General features: G+C 44.5%; 1 protein-coding gene across 2 annotated transcripts; it reads right to left on the bottom strand.

Annotated features, from left to right (window-relative positions):
* Positions 1 to 6,593: 6,593 nt before the first annotated feature.
* Positions 6,594 to 19,836, bottom strand: KAT7 (lysine acetyltransferase 7). 2 transcript variants are annotated; one of them, XM_075775465.1, is made up of 15 exons: positions 19,599 to 19,836; positions 17,956 to 18,103; positions 16,413 to 16,589; positions 15,993 to 16,232; positions 15,341 to 15,423; positions 15,009 to 15,098; positions 14,336 to 14,434; positions 14,055 to 14,165; positions 13,006 to 13,197; positions 12,718 to 12,807; positions 11,665 to 11,805; positions 10,380 to 10,473; positions 10,051 to 10,197; positions 9,078 to 9,184; positions 6,594 to 8,414 (listed from the first exon to the last, which is right to left on the bottom strand). In XM_075775465.1, exons 1-15 carry the CDS (start codon positions 19,611 to 19,613, stop codon positions 8,313 to 8,315), a joined length of 1,836 nt encoding a protein of 611 aa, XP_075631580.1. In that variant the 5' UTR covers positions 19,614 to 19,836; the 3' UTR covers positions 6,594 to 8,312. The 2 variants fall into 2 exon arrangements, with proteins under 2 accessions (XP_075631580.1, XP_075631581.1); XM_075775466.1 differs by having other exon boundaries at positions 19,554 to 19,832.
* Positions 19,837 to 19,857: the final 21 nt, after the last annotated feature.

The following is a 19,857-nucleotide window of genomic DNA, read 5'->3' as shown; positions in this document are numbered from 1 at the left end:
TACTGGCTACAAGCCATATCTCTGCGTATTTCTGGAAGCAAAGTATAGTGAAATACGGCAAAGCCATTTTCTAAACCAGCAGCTCCCAAGATGTTAAAATCAGTCAGAGTCTTGGCCAATATTAAACTTAGTCACTGAATTTTGCTGTTGTTCCCCATCTGATTTCTGTGTTTCTCATACAAGGACTAGTCTGTCAAAGAAAGATTGCTTGTAGACTTCTGATTGCTGGTTTCCAATGCCAGCATTAAGTAATAAACAGAATGGCTCAAGCAGCAAGTGATTTATCTCTACTGGAAGGAGAGTAATTGGTCTGCACGGAAAACTCCCTAGTGGGAAGGAAAGCAAACAAGTATCTTGATCCAGTGCATTGGCTCATCAGGAGCACACCGAAGGTGCCAACAAACACGATTTACTGACATCCTGTTTCTCTCTGGCTGCTCCAAGGGGTCAATCTGCATCTCCAGAGGTGGGAAAAATACGACCGAAGCTTCCTGTTTCCACTTCTCTGCCCAAGCAACTGTCCTCAGGTCGGAGTGGCGAAAGGAAGCACAGCCAGGTGAAGATGTCCCAGGTGTGCATTAACTGGGGGAGCCCTGGGAAGAGCAGATGGTGCCTCTACATCATCTTCAGCCCTGGCTACTGTGACATGTGCTATGCTGCACTACGTACTGCAGTTGCATGGCTACGCAGTTGATCCCTGGTCAAACCAAGGCTGTGATTGCCTCCATTTATATCTCAAACACCTCTGCTGAGATACACCCCTCTATGGATGAGTCCTCTGATTGATTCCTCTGCAGAAGACTCGGCAGTCACCAGAGCATCAATCAATGGCTGAGCTAGAAGGAAGAACCCAGGAGTTCTGGAGTGAAATGGAAGTGGGTTTGACTTTTTCATTTTCCAGTGGGTGCCCCACTCTAGAAACTGCGCTATGGGGAGGTGGGATTTGTAATTGCTAACCGTGAGCTTCCAGCAAGGGTACTAAATCACACTGAGATGTGTGAGGCACCCCAAGTGTCTCACATCAGAGGGCATCATTTCTCCATTTTAACTTGAGATCTGGGGGGGAGTTTCCCTTTCTATGAGTCATCAAAAGACCAAGTAACTAGCAATTAGTTTCTAAATGTTCACCCGACACAGCCCACTACACCGGGTAGCAATGACTTCCCAGTGCAGCATTAGTCTCTAACCTGGCATTTAGAGGACAGGAGGGACATGCAGCTGAAGTTAATTCACTGAGAAGGGATCAAGGACTGGAGAGCTCTGTAAACAAAATCAACACCAGTGCTATCGATACAAAGAAGGAATCAGACCGTTCTTTACTGCAGAGGAAAGATGAGAAGCCACAGGAGGGAGGATTGTGCCAGCGATTTGCTCAGTAGCCTGCAGAAAACTATATTGAGTTAGAACCGTTTTGCCCATCTTATACAAAAATGGGCTCTAAAGGTGGCTTTGCCACTTGTTTTTCCCTGAGCTGCAGTTCTGGTAATGTTTGTCTCAGGAGAAGCAGTGAGGAGCTCCTTAGAGGGTTTTCTTCACATGAATAGAAATGGTCTCATAATCTCTTAACAGAACTTGCAGTGGTGAGTTTCTGTTACTTCAGTTAAATAACGCCCAGCAGACCTGAAACCCACTGATCTCCTTTTTGTGCTAGATGTGAAAACCAAGAGCTGCTGTACAGGTAACATCCTTTCACACAACGCCCGGGCTGCAATGTAAAACCACAGAACTTTCCTGTTCAGACCAACTGATGGGTAAGAGTGAGTGATAGTGGCTGACAAGTGTACAGATCCCCTGACCTCCCACACAATCTCTTCCCACACTTGTTACCATCCATTTTTATGTTAAAGATTGATCTCAGTTATAAGCCCTTACTCAGACTGTTCATTAATCTCCACCTAAAACCACTAGCTATGGAAGAACCTGATGTAAATCACCTACCTAAGCACCAGGGGAATTAAATATGAAGAAAATGAAAGTCATTGTCATTTTCCTCTGTTCAGACAGCTCCCTTTCAACCACCCCCACTGAACTGAGTACTGCAAAAGCAAATTTGCTTCTGAAGATTGTCGGTTGTCTAGTGCCTTATATAGTTCAGCGTGTTCATTCTTTTACTGATTAATTTCTACAAGTAACGGAATATGTAATCTAGCTCCAGAGCCTATTTTTTTTTTTACTTCCTACTACTAATATATGTTGTAGGATTATTGTAATTTCTAGATTTGTGTACAAAGTAGGCACAAATTTAGAAGTATTTTACCACTGTTCAGCACGAGTTAATTGTGACACTGGAGAAGGGTGTCAAGTCCAGTTTAACAGCTCTCTCTGAATTTGCAATCTTTTACGGTAGAAAACTCGCAAGAGCCTTTGAGATCCATTCACTTCCTGGGGATGTTTTCTTTTCCTTTTGTTTTCTCCCTTTTTGCTACATCTCTGCTGTTATCCCAGACTTGGGTCTGGGTGTTTTCTTGTGGTGTGTGGGCAGGAGCCCAGGGGAGAGGGGAGAAAAAGCAGACGTAATTACAGGGGATGCTCTCAAAAATAGCGTTGCTTTTCCCCTTGCCTGTGAGCTGGTGCAGAGGTAGGTGTTCTAGTTCTTTCCATAGTTTTGGAACAACAGGAAGGCGGAGTTACTGGCAGATGGACTGTCTTACATGTGTTTAAACTAAGCTCAGAGTTACACAGCCATCACAATAGAAACAACTGAAGTAATTTTACATATTTAGCTTCCTTTCCTTCCTGCTTCCCTGCTGTCTCTTTTCCTCCAGTGTTCTTTATAGGAATATCAACCACCTATTCCTTCTCTGCAGATCCTCAGCGTGGCCACAACATGACCACATCCTGCCCCAAACAATTACATCAAAAAGGAAAAGCCAGCAGAACCGCCAGTGCTCAGCTGGCGAAAAGGAACAGCAGTGACAGACCAATTCCTGGAGATGCACGTAGATCTTCTCAGTGAAGAAAAAGAAGCACCAGTTTGCCTCATCGCGGTGAAAACGCTCATTGTACTAATATTGCAGGAGTCTGGGGAGAAAAAAAACTGTGAGAAGAAGGGGCCTTGTGATCTGCCAAATGAAATGGTCCAGGGACAGAATGAGGGAAAGATGGAGAGGTTTGGATCATGTCGGAGATCCCCAAACACCGTGCTGGTACGACAGGACAGCACAACGAAGACCAGGAGTAAGACTAAGCAGCTGGTGGTGAGAGAAGAGTGGCAGTGGGATCCCTATGCCTGTTGCCTTCATCTCAGTTTTCCACGCTGCAGAATAGAAGTTCAAGCAACAGCAGGCCCCGAAGGACTCCGAGGGCTCGCCTGCTCAGTAACAAACACTGGATCTCCAAAGCACAGAGTGTGATGAGTAAATGAGACCATTCCCCGTATAAGGCAGTAGTAGTTCACAGTCTGTTGTCATACCCATTCTAAATTCACATAAATTCTCATTTTGAGAGGTTTTAACTGTAAAAACTTGCCTTGTCCTGGGCATAAGTTCAACTTGGAAAGCTTCCAGCATGGAACTTTCTTTTGAAGAAATTCAGAGGAAAAAATAATTTAGCTATGTCCAAGGTCAAAAGAGCATTTTCCAGTGGTGGATTCTGAGAAAGTCCTGGCCTCAGGGCTTGTTCTTTGTTAGGGTCACCACATCTGAGGTCTTCACATCCATCGTGCTTCCAGAGTCTGGATTAAAGGACAAGGTTGGGGAGAGGCTGCAGTATCGTGTGTTTTAACTATTCTCTGTTTCCCAAGGCTGACGGAAGTTTTGGGATCGCATACTATTAACACAGCCCTGAGGCTGCTCTGATATACACAGGGATGAGCAGAGGATAAAGCAGGGCCCTGGGTGGCTTTAGAATGCATTGGTAAACCATAATTGAACACTAGAGGAGAACACATAATTTATAGATATATTTCTTTAAAGAGGTATGTAGACATCATAATTAATGATGACATACATTGTTGATGCAGTCATTAACCTTGAACACTAACCTCTGACTCCTGTCAGACACAGGATTGGGTTCAACTGATCTTATATCTGATCTAGACAAGCAGTTCTTACACTAGCTGGCACAAGAGCTAAGAATCCCTCTTGCTACGAAATCTTAAACTACATGGAGAAACTTGGAGTTGGTTTGGGGGGATTCTTAAATATACAAGTTGTGCATTAACTAGATCAATTAACTTCTCTTCAGCTCAGCTTCCTACAGCTGAAACAATTGTGAGTCCATCCGAAGAGCCAAGGCTATATCCATGCTGTTTGTCTACGTCCAGCCTGAAATAAGAGTAACTGTGTGTAGTGAAGCTTTAACCTGGGAATAGCAGTGCAAGATCCAAAGCAGAGCAGTGTGAGTGAAACCCTCTGGAAAGCACAGAGGATTTCAAAGCCCGTGTTATACCTGCCCAATTTGTGCTGTACTTTATTACACCTGTACTTTAATATGGAGACTAAAATAGAAAGTGAAGTTGTTTTAACTATGACATCTGGATTGCCAGAAACAGCAAAATAAACAGGGAAAAAGTTGCAGCCTAGGAGGACTGTCAGTAAACCGGCTACAGGGTAGCTGGAGTTTAAGCAAAGGGACAGAAGTCATGGAAAGTTCTCTGGGAAACAAACTCAACAGGAAACAATACTGTTACAGAAGTACACACGCTGGCGACTACCGCACCCATAAAGCTTTCAAAGGGCTATTCCTCATTTACCGACAGTAGAGAGACATAAAAGTTTTTTAACTTTGGCTCTGCTGAATTACCATCTTTTGGAAAAATACATGAGAAGTGCATTAGATGCCATCCAAACCAAACAAACTTCATTGCTGGCCCATGTTAAAAAGGATGAGTTTGATGCTAAAGCATCGGGACTCAGCATTGGAAGATCTGGCTTTGCCTCGTTCTTTGGGCACATAACCTGGGGCTTTCAAAAAGAGCCAATCCCTTATGAGGTTGTTTGCCTTTACTGGCATTCAAAATCCTGTTTGGTTTCTATGACTTTCAGTTCCATAGTCAGTTCTTGTTTCTGGGATGTACAGGTGAGGTGGTCCGGCACTCAACTTCTCATTCAGTCTTGCATTGAATTTGTGCTTGTTTCTTTGGGTCTATCACAGCAAATAACTGTAGGGTACCGGTGTGCTTAAAATTACATACATTATCTATTCCCGTGTTAGGTCAAGGCTAAATGCAAGTGGGTTGGTTTTTTTTATAAATGAGAAAAGAAGGGGACAAGAAGGCATCAATCTAGGAAAATTTACTGAAAGCACCGGCTGCTGTTTGGTAGCATCACAATTTTTGTGGGCTTCAAACTGCCCATACAGAATATAACATCTGCAAGTTTGCAGTTGCTATGAATAAACGGTGGGTGAAACCATGAGCATGTCTCATCCCTTGGTTACCCAGAGATGTTTACAGCTATCTTTATGACTCACTACTTCATCAGGGTTTGTACTACCAAAGCACCCAGAGGTCTCTGTCAAGCGTGGGACCCCATCGTGTTAAGAACTGTACATACACAGAGACAGTCACTGCCTCGGAGAAGTCACAACATAAACAGACTTGACAGAATAAGGACTGGAGGGGAACAAAAGCTTAGAGAGGGGGTGGCTGTCACACAGAGCAGCGTGGGGAATAAAACCCTTAAACCTCTTGTCTCTGTCCAGTTACCTACAAAGTAAATCACCCTGCAGCTCTCTATACTTGCAAGAAAAACAAACAAAGAAAAAGAAAACAAAAAAAAGGCAAAAAAGGCAACTGGTATTGTATAAAACTGTGCTCCAGTAAGTAAAAGCAAAGCTCCCAAATCAAAACAAGACAGAATTACGAAGAGCCTTGATGTGCCTTGAGTAAACAAACATCATCGTTCAGGGAGGTGTCCTTGATTTTGATCTGGATCAGAACAAGACCACCAAGGTATTCCATCTCAGTTAGTTTGCTCTTTCTTCACAAGCTGAGTACCTTGAGTCCCATGCCACGATCCCCGACATGTCAGCCTTACTCTGAACATCACCCTGGCCTCTCTGCAGCTTAGAGCTGAGAGTCCAAAAACATTCCCTACTCTTTTTTAACTCCTTTGAGTTATGAAGAAAAGCAGGATCTCTGTAGGGAGCTGGAACAGGTATGTGTAATTAACCATCTTATATCAGAGATTATATGAAAGTCTCAAAATGTTTGAGAGGTGCTGAACTTCAAACACTTTTTTTCAAGACCAGAGACTTCACTGCCCCAATTCCTCCCACAGTACAAGAAGCAAGAAGGTCATGGAAATACAGAAGAGGCTAAAAGTCTAACTTTTAGGGTAACGCCTTCCTTCTTCAGGTTGAACAGTTGCTATCCCAGTTTTGCATGACATAGTTAAGTTGCTGGTATCTGGCAACATCCGTACATTCCTCATGGCAGCCTCCCGTGCACAGCAAGCTCTAGGGTGAATACACAACACAGGCTACTTCCACCAGGTTTGACCTAAGGCCACTCTAGTCACAATCCTTAATGCACCGGCACAAAGATGGGTTCAGAATTAGTCCCCTGCAACATAAAGCAGCAGCTTCACTTCACTGGAGATGCAAAATAGCATCTGACTGGAAAAAAAAATATATAAAAAGGCGGCATAAACTTGAGCAGAGAACATGCTTTATTGAGAAGTAGATACAAGAATAGCACATTCTACCACATCATGGGAACAGGGTTTAGCTTCTGCACAAGAATGGCCTTCTTCCCTACTCCACAAGATCTACTTTGTTGGATAGTTTCATGAGTATCTGTAGTTAGTTACAATACAGGAGTAAAGGGCATGAGACAGCAAAATTCAGTAATGCCCACAAGGTACACGCCATGTACTGATGATCTTTTTTCTTTTTTTAAGGAGGCAGAGAAAGGCAGACAACCATCAGAAAAGCAACAGAGAACTTTTCCACAGTAGGATGGGTCAGTGGTTAACAGGAAACGGCTCCTACCTACTGGTACATTGCAAGTGCTTCATTTCAGACACCATTCCATGAGGAAGCACTGGAAGGTTTAAATGAAATCGGCACTATATGATGCTGTCATTGTCTACCCCAAGATTGTTCCCCCCTTTTAATCACACTGGAGCCATATAGGAAACTTGTGGCACAAGGACAGTGGTTATACTCGAAAGCCATTGTACAATAGTTTCTTCTGGTGGTGCTGATGAGAGAGAGGAAGTAAAAAGCTTTTCTGTTTTACAAAGACAAACAAGAATGCACTGTCAGAGAAGCAAACCATCCACACAGCTAACTGGAGCTGCCACTGATGCACAGAACGTACACTGTAGGCAATCCAACAACTGACGATACTGGCATTGTAGAGTTTCTGTGGCTGTTTGGACAAGGCTAGCAAAAATCCGTCTGAAGTTTTTTTATTTCTTCAGTCTAGAGGAAAAAAATCCTCTACAACACAAAGAGACCTACAATTCAAGGAAGACTGCTCTGGGAAAAATATCTCCACTGAAATACACTGAACAGGCTGATTTCTGTGTAAAGGAACCCAACAACTCCAAGAGATAAACCAAGAAAAACCAGTAACTTACAATCAAAGAGGTCTGTCCAACAGATGTGGTACTGTAGTAGCTCCAGGAGCATACGCCAGGAGCAACTCTATGAAACGTCTCAGACCATGATGTCCTCACACATTTGGCCTTGACTCCTCCACGGTAACACTAACAATCACACCACTTAGTTACAGGAAATGCTAGCTTCTGACTGTACAATATTAACTATGTGAAGACCTGCTGTATTATATGGAAAACACTGCTGAAAGAGGTGGCGTGTTATCTTACTAAAACTAATTGATACATGGAATGGAACCATCCATCAGACAGAAGTAATTAAAAATGCTGAAGTCAGTGTAACTGCAGCTTGTTGGAAAACCAGACTTTCCCCAAACAAGCATTCTTAGACCTTGTTCAAAAGCCACAGAAGTTATCTCCATTACTTAGAACGCAAGGAACCTGAAGGAAGAAACAACCAGATTATAGGACACAACACAACCTCATCAGAATAAGAACATGAGGGTAAGACCAGTGACTGGACAGGTACAGTACCAGATATCAGAACTCCTTGGGCCAGCGCTGCTAGGAGCTTTATTTGGGTCCTATACAGATCCAATCCTTGCAACCTCATTGAGGCCGAAACATAAAGTTCCTCAGAACTAGCGTCTGTGGTGTGCACAAAAGATCTGGGCCAGAACAGTACCAAGGGGAACTGATCTTTCGGGAGGGTACTGTACCAGCCAATCACAACAGCAACAGATACAACAGAGATCCCTAGGGTACTTCCTACTGTTGGGGTTCACCGGCTTCAGGAGCGATAGACAGTTAAGTTCCCTTAGGAGGGGTCCATTTCAAACAGCTGGGATCCATTATCTTATTGCTGTTGGATCTTTTGGCCTCTTTGGCTATCCATTCATCAATCAGATCCTAAGGAAGAGAGCATGAAAGGGCAGGTTAAAACAAACGGTCCACAATGGACAACTCTCCATGGTACAACACCACACATCGTACGACTACTAGCCTACTAAACTGCTTAGTGTGACAAAAATAACGATTCATCCACAGTGCTTTCTAGAAGCCCTTCCAAACAAACTGATAAGGCTACTTTTAGCTACAAAGCGAAGTGTCAGGGAGGGGAAAACACAAGAGAGAAGCTGTCACATTTGGGGATTTATAAACCACTTGTCTCATATCTCATGAGGGTACAAACAGGACTTATTCAGTATTCCATTCATTCAGGTCACTTCTATGTCATCCATTTGCTCAATAAAGGCAATGAGGAGGAGCATGATGGGAATGTTGATCCATTGCTCCCCTGAAAATCCGCTTACGATAAGCAACGTTACTCAACGCATCAGAAAAGAAAGGTCAATACAGTGTATTTCTACACTACTGAAGAATCAGGTTGGATGCCCATGTGGTGTTTTATCAGTTATTCCATTTGAAAGTTACGGTACTCCCCACACTAGAATGAAAAGGCCAGAAAACCCAGCACAATGCAAAGGAAATACTGATTTCAGCAAGTTCACATGAATCTAACAGCTAAACTTACGGAAACACAAATGCAGAAATAGCCATCACAAATCCTACCTGTCTTTTTAGGACCAGGTGTTTTCCCTTCCAGTACTTGAGCATCTGAAGTGCCTGCAACGTGCTAACAATGTCGACGGGGTTTACCGCAGTCTCCTGGCTGATTTCTGCAAACCAGTATCAGTTTTTGTTAGTATAGCAACAAATTCCTCTGCAATAGCCTATAATTGCTCTTTTTCAACTACTTTTATGCAGCAACTTTTGAAGCGATATACACAAAATGCCTTGCAGATACGAAGGAGTTACATGCAGCGTTACTGTTGCTGCCGGATTCGTACCCTTTCAGCACCCTGGTTATCCGCTGCTCAGCTTGCCTTTGCTTATGTCACTCCTGAGGACTGACTGGTTGCCTGAAGAACCACAGGCTATGGATGCCAACCGTGCAGAGCTGTACAGAAACAGCCCAGCTCACCCAAAACCTGAAAGCCAGCCTAGATATCACAACGATTTAGTGATACTAATTTTAGGATCCAAGGTGTAATCCTCTGAAAGAAGATGAAGCTGCTTCTTCAGAACCACTGTGATATCTCTATGAAATGCCACATACTCCTAGGTGCCATAAACATAACAATGCTACTAAAAGTCCAAATAGTTTTAGTATTTTTCCAAAGTATTTGAAAACCTCTCAGTGGAGCCATTTTTCTTTTTAAAATTAACATTCTCATCTACAGATGGATGAAGTTCTTTGCTGAATCTTTTTTAAAATGCTGGGGGTTTTTAGGGTTTTTTTTTGGTAAAAAAAGAAGAAGCCAGTACCTACTTTCAAAACTCTGCAAGCAGGCTTATCTTTAGTGGTGGCAAGACTGGAAAGGAGCCATACCCAACTACAGGAATATTCCACTAACTGCTGCTACACAAACACCGATACGAATGAGTCAAGCATGACCTGCCTCATATTTGAGGAAAATGAGTGAGATGCATAGGTATGTTCCTGAACCAACTCACTACAAGTTTATTTAGCTTGAAAACATACCTTTTATAGAGATCTCTTTTCCTTGGAAATTATGCAGGTAACGAAGGAGAACTTCCTTCCAGTAACTACGGTAGCTGATGAGACCTAAATCAGAGAGAGGGCGTTCCGGAGAGCCAACTTTTTCTTCTACTTTAGAAAGCAAATAGCCTGTAAAGGAAAGAAAACCTATTTATCCTTAAACTACTCTCTCCTGACTGTTAACCTCTTTAGTACATGCAGAAATCAGCTATAATGAAAACTGCTCAACCACCACCATAGATATGTTAGATTTCTTGGTGAAACTTTCATGTTGGACAGAATGTTTCCACAATTTCTCTCTCCATACTTACTGAAATCAATGAGCATTTTGCCGTAACCTTGCCTCATATATTGAGGCATTGTCAGGATACAAGAAACATTGTAGTTGAGAAAAGAATTCTTCTCCTAAAAACAAGAACACAGAGAAGAGAGATAAACAGGTCTAGATCTGTACAAACAAAGGGTATATCATAATCCCAACAGACTGAACAAGCCTGTGCAACTGATACAATACAAGGTGAAAGGAGCAACAGTAGAAAAACCTGCCTAACAACAAGTAACACGATCGTCCTTCAGCTACCAACCTGGCTTAGTGTCTTACTTTATTAGCCATTAAATTGGGTGTTTGGTGCACAATTTTAAGCCTAGGATGGCTGGCCATGGAGTTGTACCTGAGAAGGAGCCAGTAACTCACTACCACCTCTGTCATTTACTAGGTTTACATGCAACAAGAAAGTGACTTAGCAGCAGCATTATAAGCACATGGTGTATATCAAAATGTTCAGACAAAGAAGAGACTCAAACACACTTATCAATGCAGATTTTTCTTTAAAGCATTTTTTTTTTAAGATATTTATTCAATTTTGACTCAGGTGATTGAAGGAATACAGTTTCCTGCACTTTATTTGGGAGAGTATTCTTCCTACCTATAGAATTTCACCAACTGAAATATCTAAACTGATGACTGCATTGCATCATATCACCATGTCTGGAAGGGTCATCGCTTTTTCTGTAGTGAAGTAAGAACAACCGGGAAGTGTATTTCACTAACGTGCAGCAGAGATTAAGCAGATTGGCTATTTTTTAGGTAGGCAACATGTCTGAGCAAACAGTTGAGAAAACTGGCTCCTACTGTAAGCTTGGCCAGTGATTTACTTGTGGGATCTGCTTAAGTTACTAGAGTTACGTCTCAGCTTCTCCACCTAAGAATTTTTATTCCTTCAAGTATTATTAAAAAAAAAGAAATCATGGTGACTAATACTTATTTTAATGTATTCTTCCCTACATTTCTTTACATTTTCTTTATCCTTATTTTGCCTACATTTAAGACACCATTATGCTCCTAGCACGAACAGTTCATTGGAGCTGATTTTGTTTTTCCTAGTAGCAAGGAAAGATGCTACAGCAAAGCACCTGCAATCCCTGCAGCAAAGAGTAAGAACAATTCGTGCAGATCAGGTTTGAAACTTATCTACTCCTAAAAGCAACAAATCCTGAGACTGCAAAAACTCAGAGGGGAGACTCAGTACTGATAATTAGTGTCCTACGTCTCATTTTACTGTGGTAGTAATGCATATGTGTGTATTTTCAACTAACCTTGGAGAAATATCCTATCAGGTGACAGCCAGTGTTGTCAGCTTCTGTCATGACATAGAAGAGGAAGGGTTCAACATCGTAATACAGTGTTTTATGGTCCAAGAAAAGTTTTGCCAGCAGACACAGGTTTTGACAGTAGATCTAGAAGCAAAAGGAGAGTAAGATACAGCTGTTTATTACAGCAGAACATCCCAAGAGTGGACAAAAACAGGCATACATGGGAAATGACAAGAAAATTCTGAATCATCTGAGAAATGACGTACAGTCTTTCAAGCAGAGCAGCTGGGCCAGGAAACAATTCGATTTGTGATGAAACTTGATAAGCCTAAGGATGGGAATTGATGTTTGCGATATCAGTCTCTGAATGCCAGAAACGTAACATCCTCAGTGAAGGGGAGCAGAAGCTTGGATCTCTGCCTGCATGCACTGTATTGTATTAATCTCATGCTTCAAGATTACCTCTGGTAACTAGAAAAGACTCCTCCCAGCTTCCAACAGTGCACAATTTAGCTTTTGAAATTGTTTCTTTGTTCTCTTCTCTGAAGCCTTCAAGACCAGACACAATCAGAGACAGGGCATAAGCACGGTGCTATGACCCAGCACTGAATCTGCAGTTGCAGAGTCATGTTCCACTCTTCAATTCAAAAATTCAGGAGATCACCCTCACTAACATCAGGCTGCTCCTCAGTCTAACCCAAATTTGACTCGGTATTCCCAGCAACTGAAAGATGGGCAGTAGGGAGACAGATGGGCCAAGCACAGAATCTCCCCACTACCTTTCAGAAAGGGACCTTGACACACATCTCCAAACACGGTGTGAGAAAACAGATGGAACTGCTGGAGCACAACAGGGCTGAGGAACAACAACAAAGAAAACACAGACAAAACCACTGCCAGAATCACAAGAATGGACAGATCAGACTCTAGCAGCCTTTCTGCAATTAGAGGCAGAAATGGCCATTTGCATCCTGTTTCTCTACAGGAAAAGCATTGCCCAGCACATTGGAAAAAGACTCCACACTCAAGACTGGCCTAACAATCGCAGTTAGTTACCTTGTTCTTTTTCCCATCCACTTCAAACACGGAGATGGAGCCTTTGCGGTAGATTTCATCACCCGGTGGATGTTTCCAAACACATTTTGCCTATGACAGGAAAACAAAGTTAGGGAGACACTACTGTTTTAAGGGCGGAAAAGGCTACAACAGCGACTGGATATACGAGGAAACATGCCGTCTTCTCACCTCCTAAAGCGAGCAACTGAGCTAACAGTAATGTTTTAAAACTTTTACACGCTGACATCAGACTTAAAACTCAGGAATCAGCTCTGCCCTAGCCCTTACCATGTGTCTGCGCAGTATTGTCTGGCTCTTCATGTATTTGAGACAGAACTCGCACATGTAGAGACGTCCCAGACGAGCATACTCCTCTGGGTAGGGAGAATGATACCAGGTATCCAGCTCATAACGGCCAAAAGCGATTGTTTTAATCATGTTGCTGCCTTCTGTGATCTGGCCCTGGAGCCGCAACTTTTCCTATGAATGAAAAAGATGGATGATTATTTTTTAAAAAATTAAAAAGTAGGTAGGGCCCTATTTATTTCCCTCAAGGAAATAATTTACTTCAAGGCTTCTAAATCTTTCAATGTGACCACGTCTAATGACCCTTCCCACAGACCTCTCCTCAATCTAACTCTGTCTGAGCACTGTCCACAAGCAGGACAGTTCCTGACCATTCCTTTCATCAGAAAATGTCTTGTGAATCAGCACTTAGCAGCATGCTAACACTAGTATCACACTCTCTCTGTCATAAAAGCAATATAAGCTCCTTCCCACTTCATGCTTCTTTCCTAATCTGTAGGAAGAGGGTAGGGCCTAATTTCTGCCTTAGATATCCCAGATGCAGTTGTTGCTGGTAAGCAGCAAAGCATCTTTTGGTTCATCTCTGGAGATGGATGGTAGCTTTGGAAAGCACCTACAGAAGCCTCAGCAATACAAGGTTTTGAGCTCCATTCCACAGTCACCAGCAACAAAAGATGCCTTTTGTCTTTTGTTATCATCACTCCTTAGCCATTCTTCCAGCAGGTGAAGCTGTCTGTTCTTTCACCAAAAAAGAACATCTATTAAATAGGACTGTTACCAATTATTCCTATTGCAGGCACTGCAGCATTCATGACTGCAAATGCTTCGCTCCAGCTATACTTTCAGCAAACCCTCCGAAGGACTCGCACTTAAACATTATCCCTAGTGTAACGTTGCTGACTTGGTTGAGCTGTAGCTGGTCTTCTTACAAACTCTGAACCTATCTGCCCAAGTACAACAAAACCCAGAAAGCATTTGCATTTCTAACAAAGATATTTGCTGTGAGATATATTATGAGTTAGAAGGCTCACCAGGTCCTCAGATGCCCGTGCTTGTGCTCTTCGGAAAAGCTCGAGGTCATACTCGCTCGTCAGGTTTTCAAGTAGAGGTTCCCTAGTATTGCCATAGGTTTGTCTGTGCTCCTAGAACAGTAAAATAATAGGAGGTTTTGCTGTCTTGTTGCTACGAAGCTGTTGGATCTTGCAGCTTTTTTAGCTGAGAATGTTGCAGGATGACTGGGAAAGCCAAGCTCCTGCTTAGTGGTCTCATTCCAGACGGGAGGGAATGAAAGATAAAAAATTACTGCTTTTACCATGTATTTTTCTTTCTGCTCCTTGCTTAACCCCGAGTTCCTCTTCTTCCTGAGCTCAGCTACTTTCTCTTTGTATCGCAGCTGTCTCTCTGTTGGTGCCTGAAAGAAACCAGAGGTGGAAACCTTCACTAGGCTTTATCCGCTTCAAATGTTTTTGATAAGCCTAAGGGTGGGAATTGACCTCAGTCCCACAGGACAGGGTGCACTCTTTATGCACTGCTTAATTATGTGGACAAACTCAGAGCTGACTCATTAAGTCATCTGACTCAAGTCCAAGACTCATGAACTGAAAAATGTAATTCCCCTGGTTTTATTCTTTTCTGTTTAGTCAGAGTAAAATTGTAGTTTACAGTTCTGCAGTAATTCTCTTGTCATCAAAGCACACAGAAAAGATCATCCTGAGAACAGGTCCGGCCTCCTTTGTACTATTACTGACCAATGCCACCTCTCTGCTCTCACTAGCTGCTCCCGTTTCTCATTTAAGGGACACAAGGAATCACCCTTGCTGAAACAAATTGGAGGTGACAAATGGGGAGCGCCAGGACTCAGCAGAATAGCTTATGCGAGAAGTGAAGAAGGGAGATCAAGTTAAAATCATTGTCGCTGAAAACCACAAGCTGAGGTTTTTCCACTTTTAACTGAGCAGCCACTCCACTAGGTGCCGATTGCCTACCTGGTGTCTGGTGGCGTGCCTGTTGTTGTCATCCTGCCGATGGGCCAGCATTCTCTCCTCAATCTGCTTATCCCGGCTCTGTGCTCGCACCTGGAAGTCAAAACTCATCTGTCAATGCTACAGCAAACTACTATCAAAGCCTTAATCTTTTCCATTTCTCATTTAGGTGAATTTTCTGAACAGCAATTCACAGATGATTTCACACACAAATGCTGCTGCCTTACAGCTAAAGACATCAGCTGAAACATGTTAACTCTATTTTCTGTTCACAAATGACAGGTCTTGGCATTTTGTTCCAAAAAAACCATGAAGAAGATAGAAGACTCATTTACCTTGCACTCATCTGCTGAGAGATTATGATATAGTGGGCATCCCGAGATGGAGAAGTGTCGCTCATGTTTTCCAGTTAGGTGTCCTGCAAAGGATCAGGAAAAAACCCCAACTTTTAACATACGATCATAAAGAGGTTTAAAAAGTATCCCAGATGGGCAGATACCTCACATGAGCTTCTCAGGGAGCATGCTTGGTTTATTACCAGTGTAATAGGAGGAGCACACTCCATGGTTCGTGGCAAAAGCTTTAAGAACAAAGAAGGAAAATCTTTTTCATGCTAACTCAAAAGCTGCACTCCATGCAAGCAGCCAGGTGTAAGAGAGGTCTGCAATAATTAGTTTCTTAAAACCTGTGTCTGGCAGAGACCAGTGCCCTACCTGCAAGACTCTGCATTTTCTTCCCACCCCTGTGCTCATCCTCCTGACTTGTTCTTTACTCTATCATCCCCCAAACACTCCTAGCCAGAAAACATCTCCAGGAAGAATACACTTGCAGATACACTTCATATCCCTTCTCTATACCCACTTCTCAGTAAAACTTCTGATCCTAATTAAGTGCATATTACTAGGATAAATAACTCAACTGAGTGGGACTTTGAATATCACAGCAGAGAGGCAAAAACCAACAGATTAATCCTGGAGCTGAAATTACCTAAAGAGTTACAACCAGGAGTGGGACATTTCATGTTGAAATTGTAGCTTTCATGGAAGCGGCGGCGCTTAGGGCGGTGAGACAGGTCACTTCCAGAATCCTTCATGGACATGTCCTTGGCAATGCTCTCATCATGGGATACATTTGGACTGGAGATATCAATATCAGACTCTGAGGAAGGGGCATTCCCGGTGGGGGTACGAGGTGGAGACTCATCGTGATCCGCTGCATTTTTTGTGTCTGAATAAGGATCAAGATATTACAAATTTGCCTGAAAGAAAGCTTTCAAAAAAATATGTAAAGCAACTCCAGACAGTTGTCTCAAACCCTCTATCCTCAGGATATTATATGGCACCCTCAGAAAATGAAGTCACATCATCTTTCCAACAGCATTTTGCAAACTTTCACCACCTCACATACCTCTATCAGAAAAGTCAACCACTTGCTCAGTCTCTGAGCCAGATGAGCGAGTCTGCCGGAGCGGGTATTTCTTTGGAGTCACAGGAGCAGGCTGCTGTTGGCTGCGGGTTACCCTCCTCGTAGAATAGACAGGCTCTTCTGCTCCAAACGACGGCGGATTACGAACTGGGCTGGAATCTAATTCCACAGAAACACCATAATTACACCCACAGTAACCACTGTAAGTCAGAGACTTGCCTCACATGTGCTCTGAGGTCTGTAATACTAACATCTGAGAAAAAGGTTGGACCAGATGGTCCCTGAGGTCCTTCCAACCTGGTATTCTATGAGTACAATTGATAGCTGGGTATCAGCACAGAGTTCTGTCCTACTGCTCCCCGCTGCATGTCATCACAAAGATAGGCTCTGTTCTTCTAAGCTTAAATCTTTTGACACTTTTACCAACACTGAGGAATCTGTAATTAGATCAGCTTTCTCTTAACTTCTTAATTAACTAGTAATTACAAACCAGCTCCCATTTGGAAAGCTAAAGAACCCTTAGTTTAGATAAGAGCTATCAGTGTTTAGTTAAGAGCTATCAGTGTTTAGACAACCCTTGGGAATAGCAAGACTGCTTCTGGTGTTGAGCTGTATTTGAGACCCCGTGTGTGGTTTTGTGATCCTATACTGCTCCTAAGGCTATAAAACAATTATTTTGCATGAAAATGCTTTCATAACCTAGGAATATCCCAGGCATCCCATACACATCCAAACTACCTTTCCTTTTGGTTTTTAAGACCTAGTTACCAGATGATCACACACGTGTTTTGTACCTGCAATAAAATTTGTCACAAAATGGATTTTTGATAGTGTACATGAAGCAATGGAAATAAGTTATTATCTACTGTCATTTCCTCCCCTTAATGCCAAATGGCAGCTTATTAACTAACAGCCAAGAAATGACTCCACTAACACTAAAAATGAGGAGGTGGACACATTCCATGTTTCCTCTTACAATCTGGATGCCAAAGTAGAAGCAAACAAAATAACTAGCAATATGTTGATTACATTTATTGCAGAGTAGGGTCAGCGTCAGCAAGTCATGAAAATACATCTTCCCTTGCAGTACTGAAAATCCCAAACAAAGAAAACAAAAACAACTTTCACACCTAAACATAGCTTGGCTCTGGTACCAATGTATCAGTCTAGATGGAAAGCAAATTTTTAGAGTTCTGAGAAAAATTAGGCAAAGCTGGCAGCAGAATCGTGCGGTTTGATTCCCACTTCCTTTAACAAGTATATAGATTTACTTTTTGAGCAGAGGATACTCGAGTTTTGACTTCTACCACCAGTGTAATCTTTACATTATATTACCTCATTTGTGCAATATGCTTTTTGCTGTGGTACATTAATAGCCAATGGAAAAAAAAAAGTTAAATATTTTTATTTAGGTATAAACTCCACACATCTAAGTTCTAAAGGTCAGGAATATGGAGCTCACTGAGCCCCTTGTTGCTTAAGAGGCTGCTTTTCTTTTCGTTGTTTAAGAAAATAAAGCATTTACCTTGAGAGCTTTGACTGAGTCTGGCTGAGGAACGTGTCACACGGGCAGATCGTCGTGACGTGCCATCGCTTTCAGAGCTGTCTGTATGCTCAGGATCAGTAGAGAAATCAGAGTCTTCTGTTCCATCTGAGCTACTGCCCGCATTCCTCTGCAACCCCACAGACCCAGACATTAGCACAGGAGCACTTAAGCTTGTGTACTGTATTTATACTATTAAAAAGAGAACATACTTGATACTAGATAGATAAATTCAAGCTGACACATTGACATATTTGCTCTGGAGCAAATAGTTTAATAAAGAGGCAGTGTCAGACAGTGCCTTCAATAATTAAAAGTTTCTGCAAACTGATCCACTAAGAAAGATCACAGCAGCACCTGATTTTATTTAAAGCAAAAGGTAAAGGAAGTTGCAAGGCCGGACAGGACATGCTTGGTGTTCTCGGTTCACCCTGCCAAGCCTACTGCCCTCCCGCACCATCTGCCTCTTCACACCAGCAGAGACAGCCCAGCAGAGCACCAGGCACCGCGGGAGCAGGTGGTGGAGGAAACAGACGGGCTCCAGCAACGGCCAAACTGACTCTTCACCACTCAGCAATTCAGGGCGGCGTCAGGGCTCCCCGGTGGAAGCCAGGCAGAGAAAAGGAAGGCGGTATTCACCTCGTCTGGGACCACCAGCACAGCCCTCTCCACCAGGCAGCGGGCCGGGCAGCTCTCTGAGGGAAGCAGGCCTCAGGAGCTGGCGGGCAGCCACCAGGCCTCCGAAGATCCCTCCCTGCCCGGCAGCCCTGACCGGACAACCAGGGTGTGGGGGCATCGACAGGTCTTGGCCAGGACGGCCGGACCCGCGGCGCGGACACCCCGAGCGACCGCCGGCCCTGAGGGGAGGGGGATGGCGACGAGGCCGAGGCAGGTGCCGGCGCCCGCCTGAGGGGCGGGGCAGGGCGGGGAGGGGCGGGGCCGGCCTCAGAGGCCCCGCCCTCACAGTGGCGCGAGCGCGGTCCCCGCGCCTTTTTTTTTTTTTCCGCCCAGCGGAGACTCGCTGGTCGCAGCCAATCGAAACGCGCGTGGGAGCGGCCGAAAGGGAGAAACCGCCAATGTCAGCTTGGAGAGCAAAAAAGGCGTGGCCGCCGGGCGTGACTGACGGCAGGCCGCAGCCTATCAGGACAAGCCTCGCTCCCACAGAAACATCAACACGGGGGGGCGGAGTGAGGTGGGGGAAGGGAGACAGGGAGAAACAAGGCACGCGCGGGGAGGTGACCGTTGGGGGCGTAGATAGGCAGCCGCGGAAGCCAATCAGCGGCCAGCCCGGCAAAGCAGTCCGGCCAATACGCGAGCAGCTCTCCAACGGCCTGTCCAATCGGAAAAGCCAAGAGGCGGAACGCGCTGCAGGCGCGGGGGAGGGGAAACGGTAACCGTTGGGGGCGATGAGTGACGAGCAAGACGGCCAATCAGCGCCCAGCGGGCCCGTGCGGGAGCCACTCAGGGAGCGAGCGGGGCGGGCGCTGGGGGCTGAAGGCCGCTATTTTCCCCCCGGTTTTGTGCCCGTGAGATGTAACGGAGGGGGTGGGGAAGGGGAGAAAGCTGCCGCCTGAGCTCACCGGTTCTCCCGCTGGGTGCCTCCCCAGTTTCCCGGCCGCGCTCACCTTCCTGCGCGGCATCCTCGGCGGGGGCGGGGGCAGCGAGGTTGGCTGGTCCCCGGCGCCCCCGGCCCGCGAAGCGGCGGTCGCCGCCGTGTTAGCGTTGGCGGGCTCCGTGGTGACAGCCGTGTCTCCCGTCCTGCGGCACGTCTGCTCCGGCGGCGCCAGCCCGCTCCCGCCGCCGCCAGTCCCTGTTCCCTGCTCGGTCCCTCGCGCTTCCGCCGGGACACGGTGCACACCCCCCCGTCACGTGACCCCGAGCCAG

Source organism: Balearica regulorum, chromosome 24 (assembly GCF_011004875.1).
Source record: "Balearica regulorum gibbericeps isolate bBalReg1 chromosome 24, bBalReg1.pri, whole genome shotgun sequence".
NCBI lineage: Eukaryota > Metazoa > Chordata > Aves > Gruiformes > Gruidae > Balearica > Balearica regulorum.
Note: the sequence above shows the minus strand (reverse complement) of the source record. Positions and strands in the feature narration are given on the sequence as shown.

What these genes read in the sequence shown, in the direction of transcription:
- KAT7 (XM_075775466.1), bottom strand. Translation starts at nt 19,613, where the DNA reads ATGCCGCGCAGGAAGGTGAGCGCGGCCGGGAAACTGGGGAGGCACCCA. An exon ending in TCCTGGTTGTAACTCTTTAG is followed by an intron (nt 15,424 to 15,992) that starts GTAATTTCAGCT and finishes GATCCTTTGCAG; the next exon opens with GACACCTAACTGGAAAACAT. An exon ending in CACGGGCATCTGAGGACCTG is followed by an intron (nt 13,198 to 14,054) that starts GTGAGCCTTCTA and finishes TTTCATTCATAG; the next exon opens with GAAAAGTTGCGGCTCCAGGG.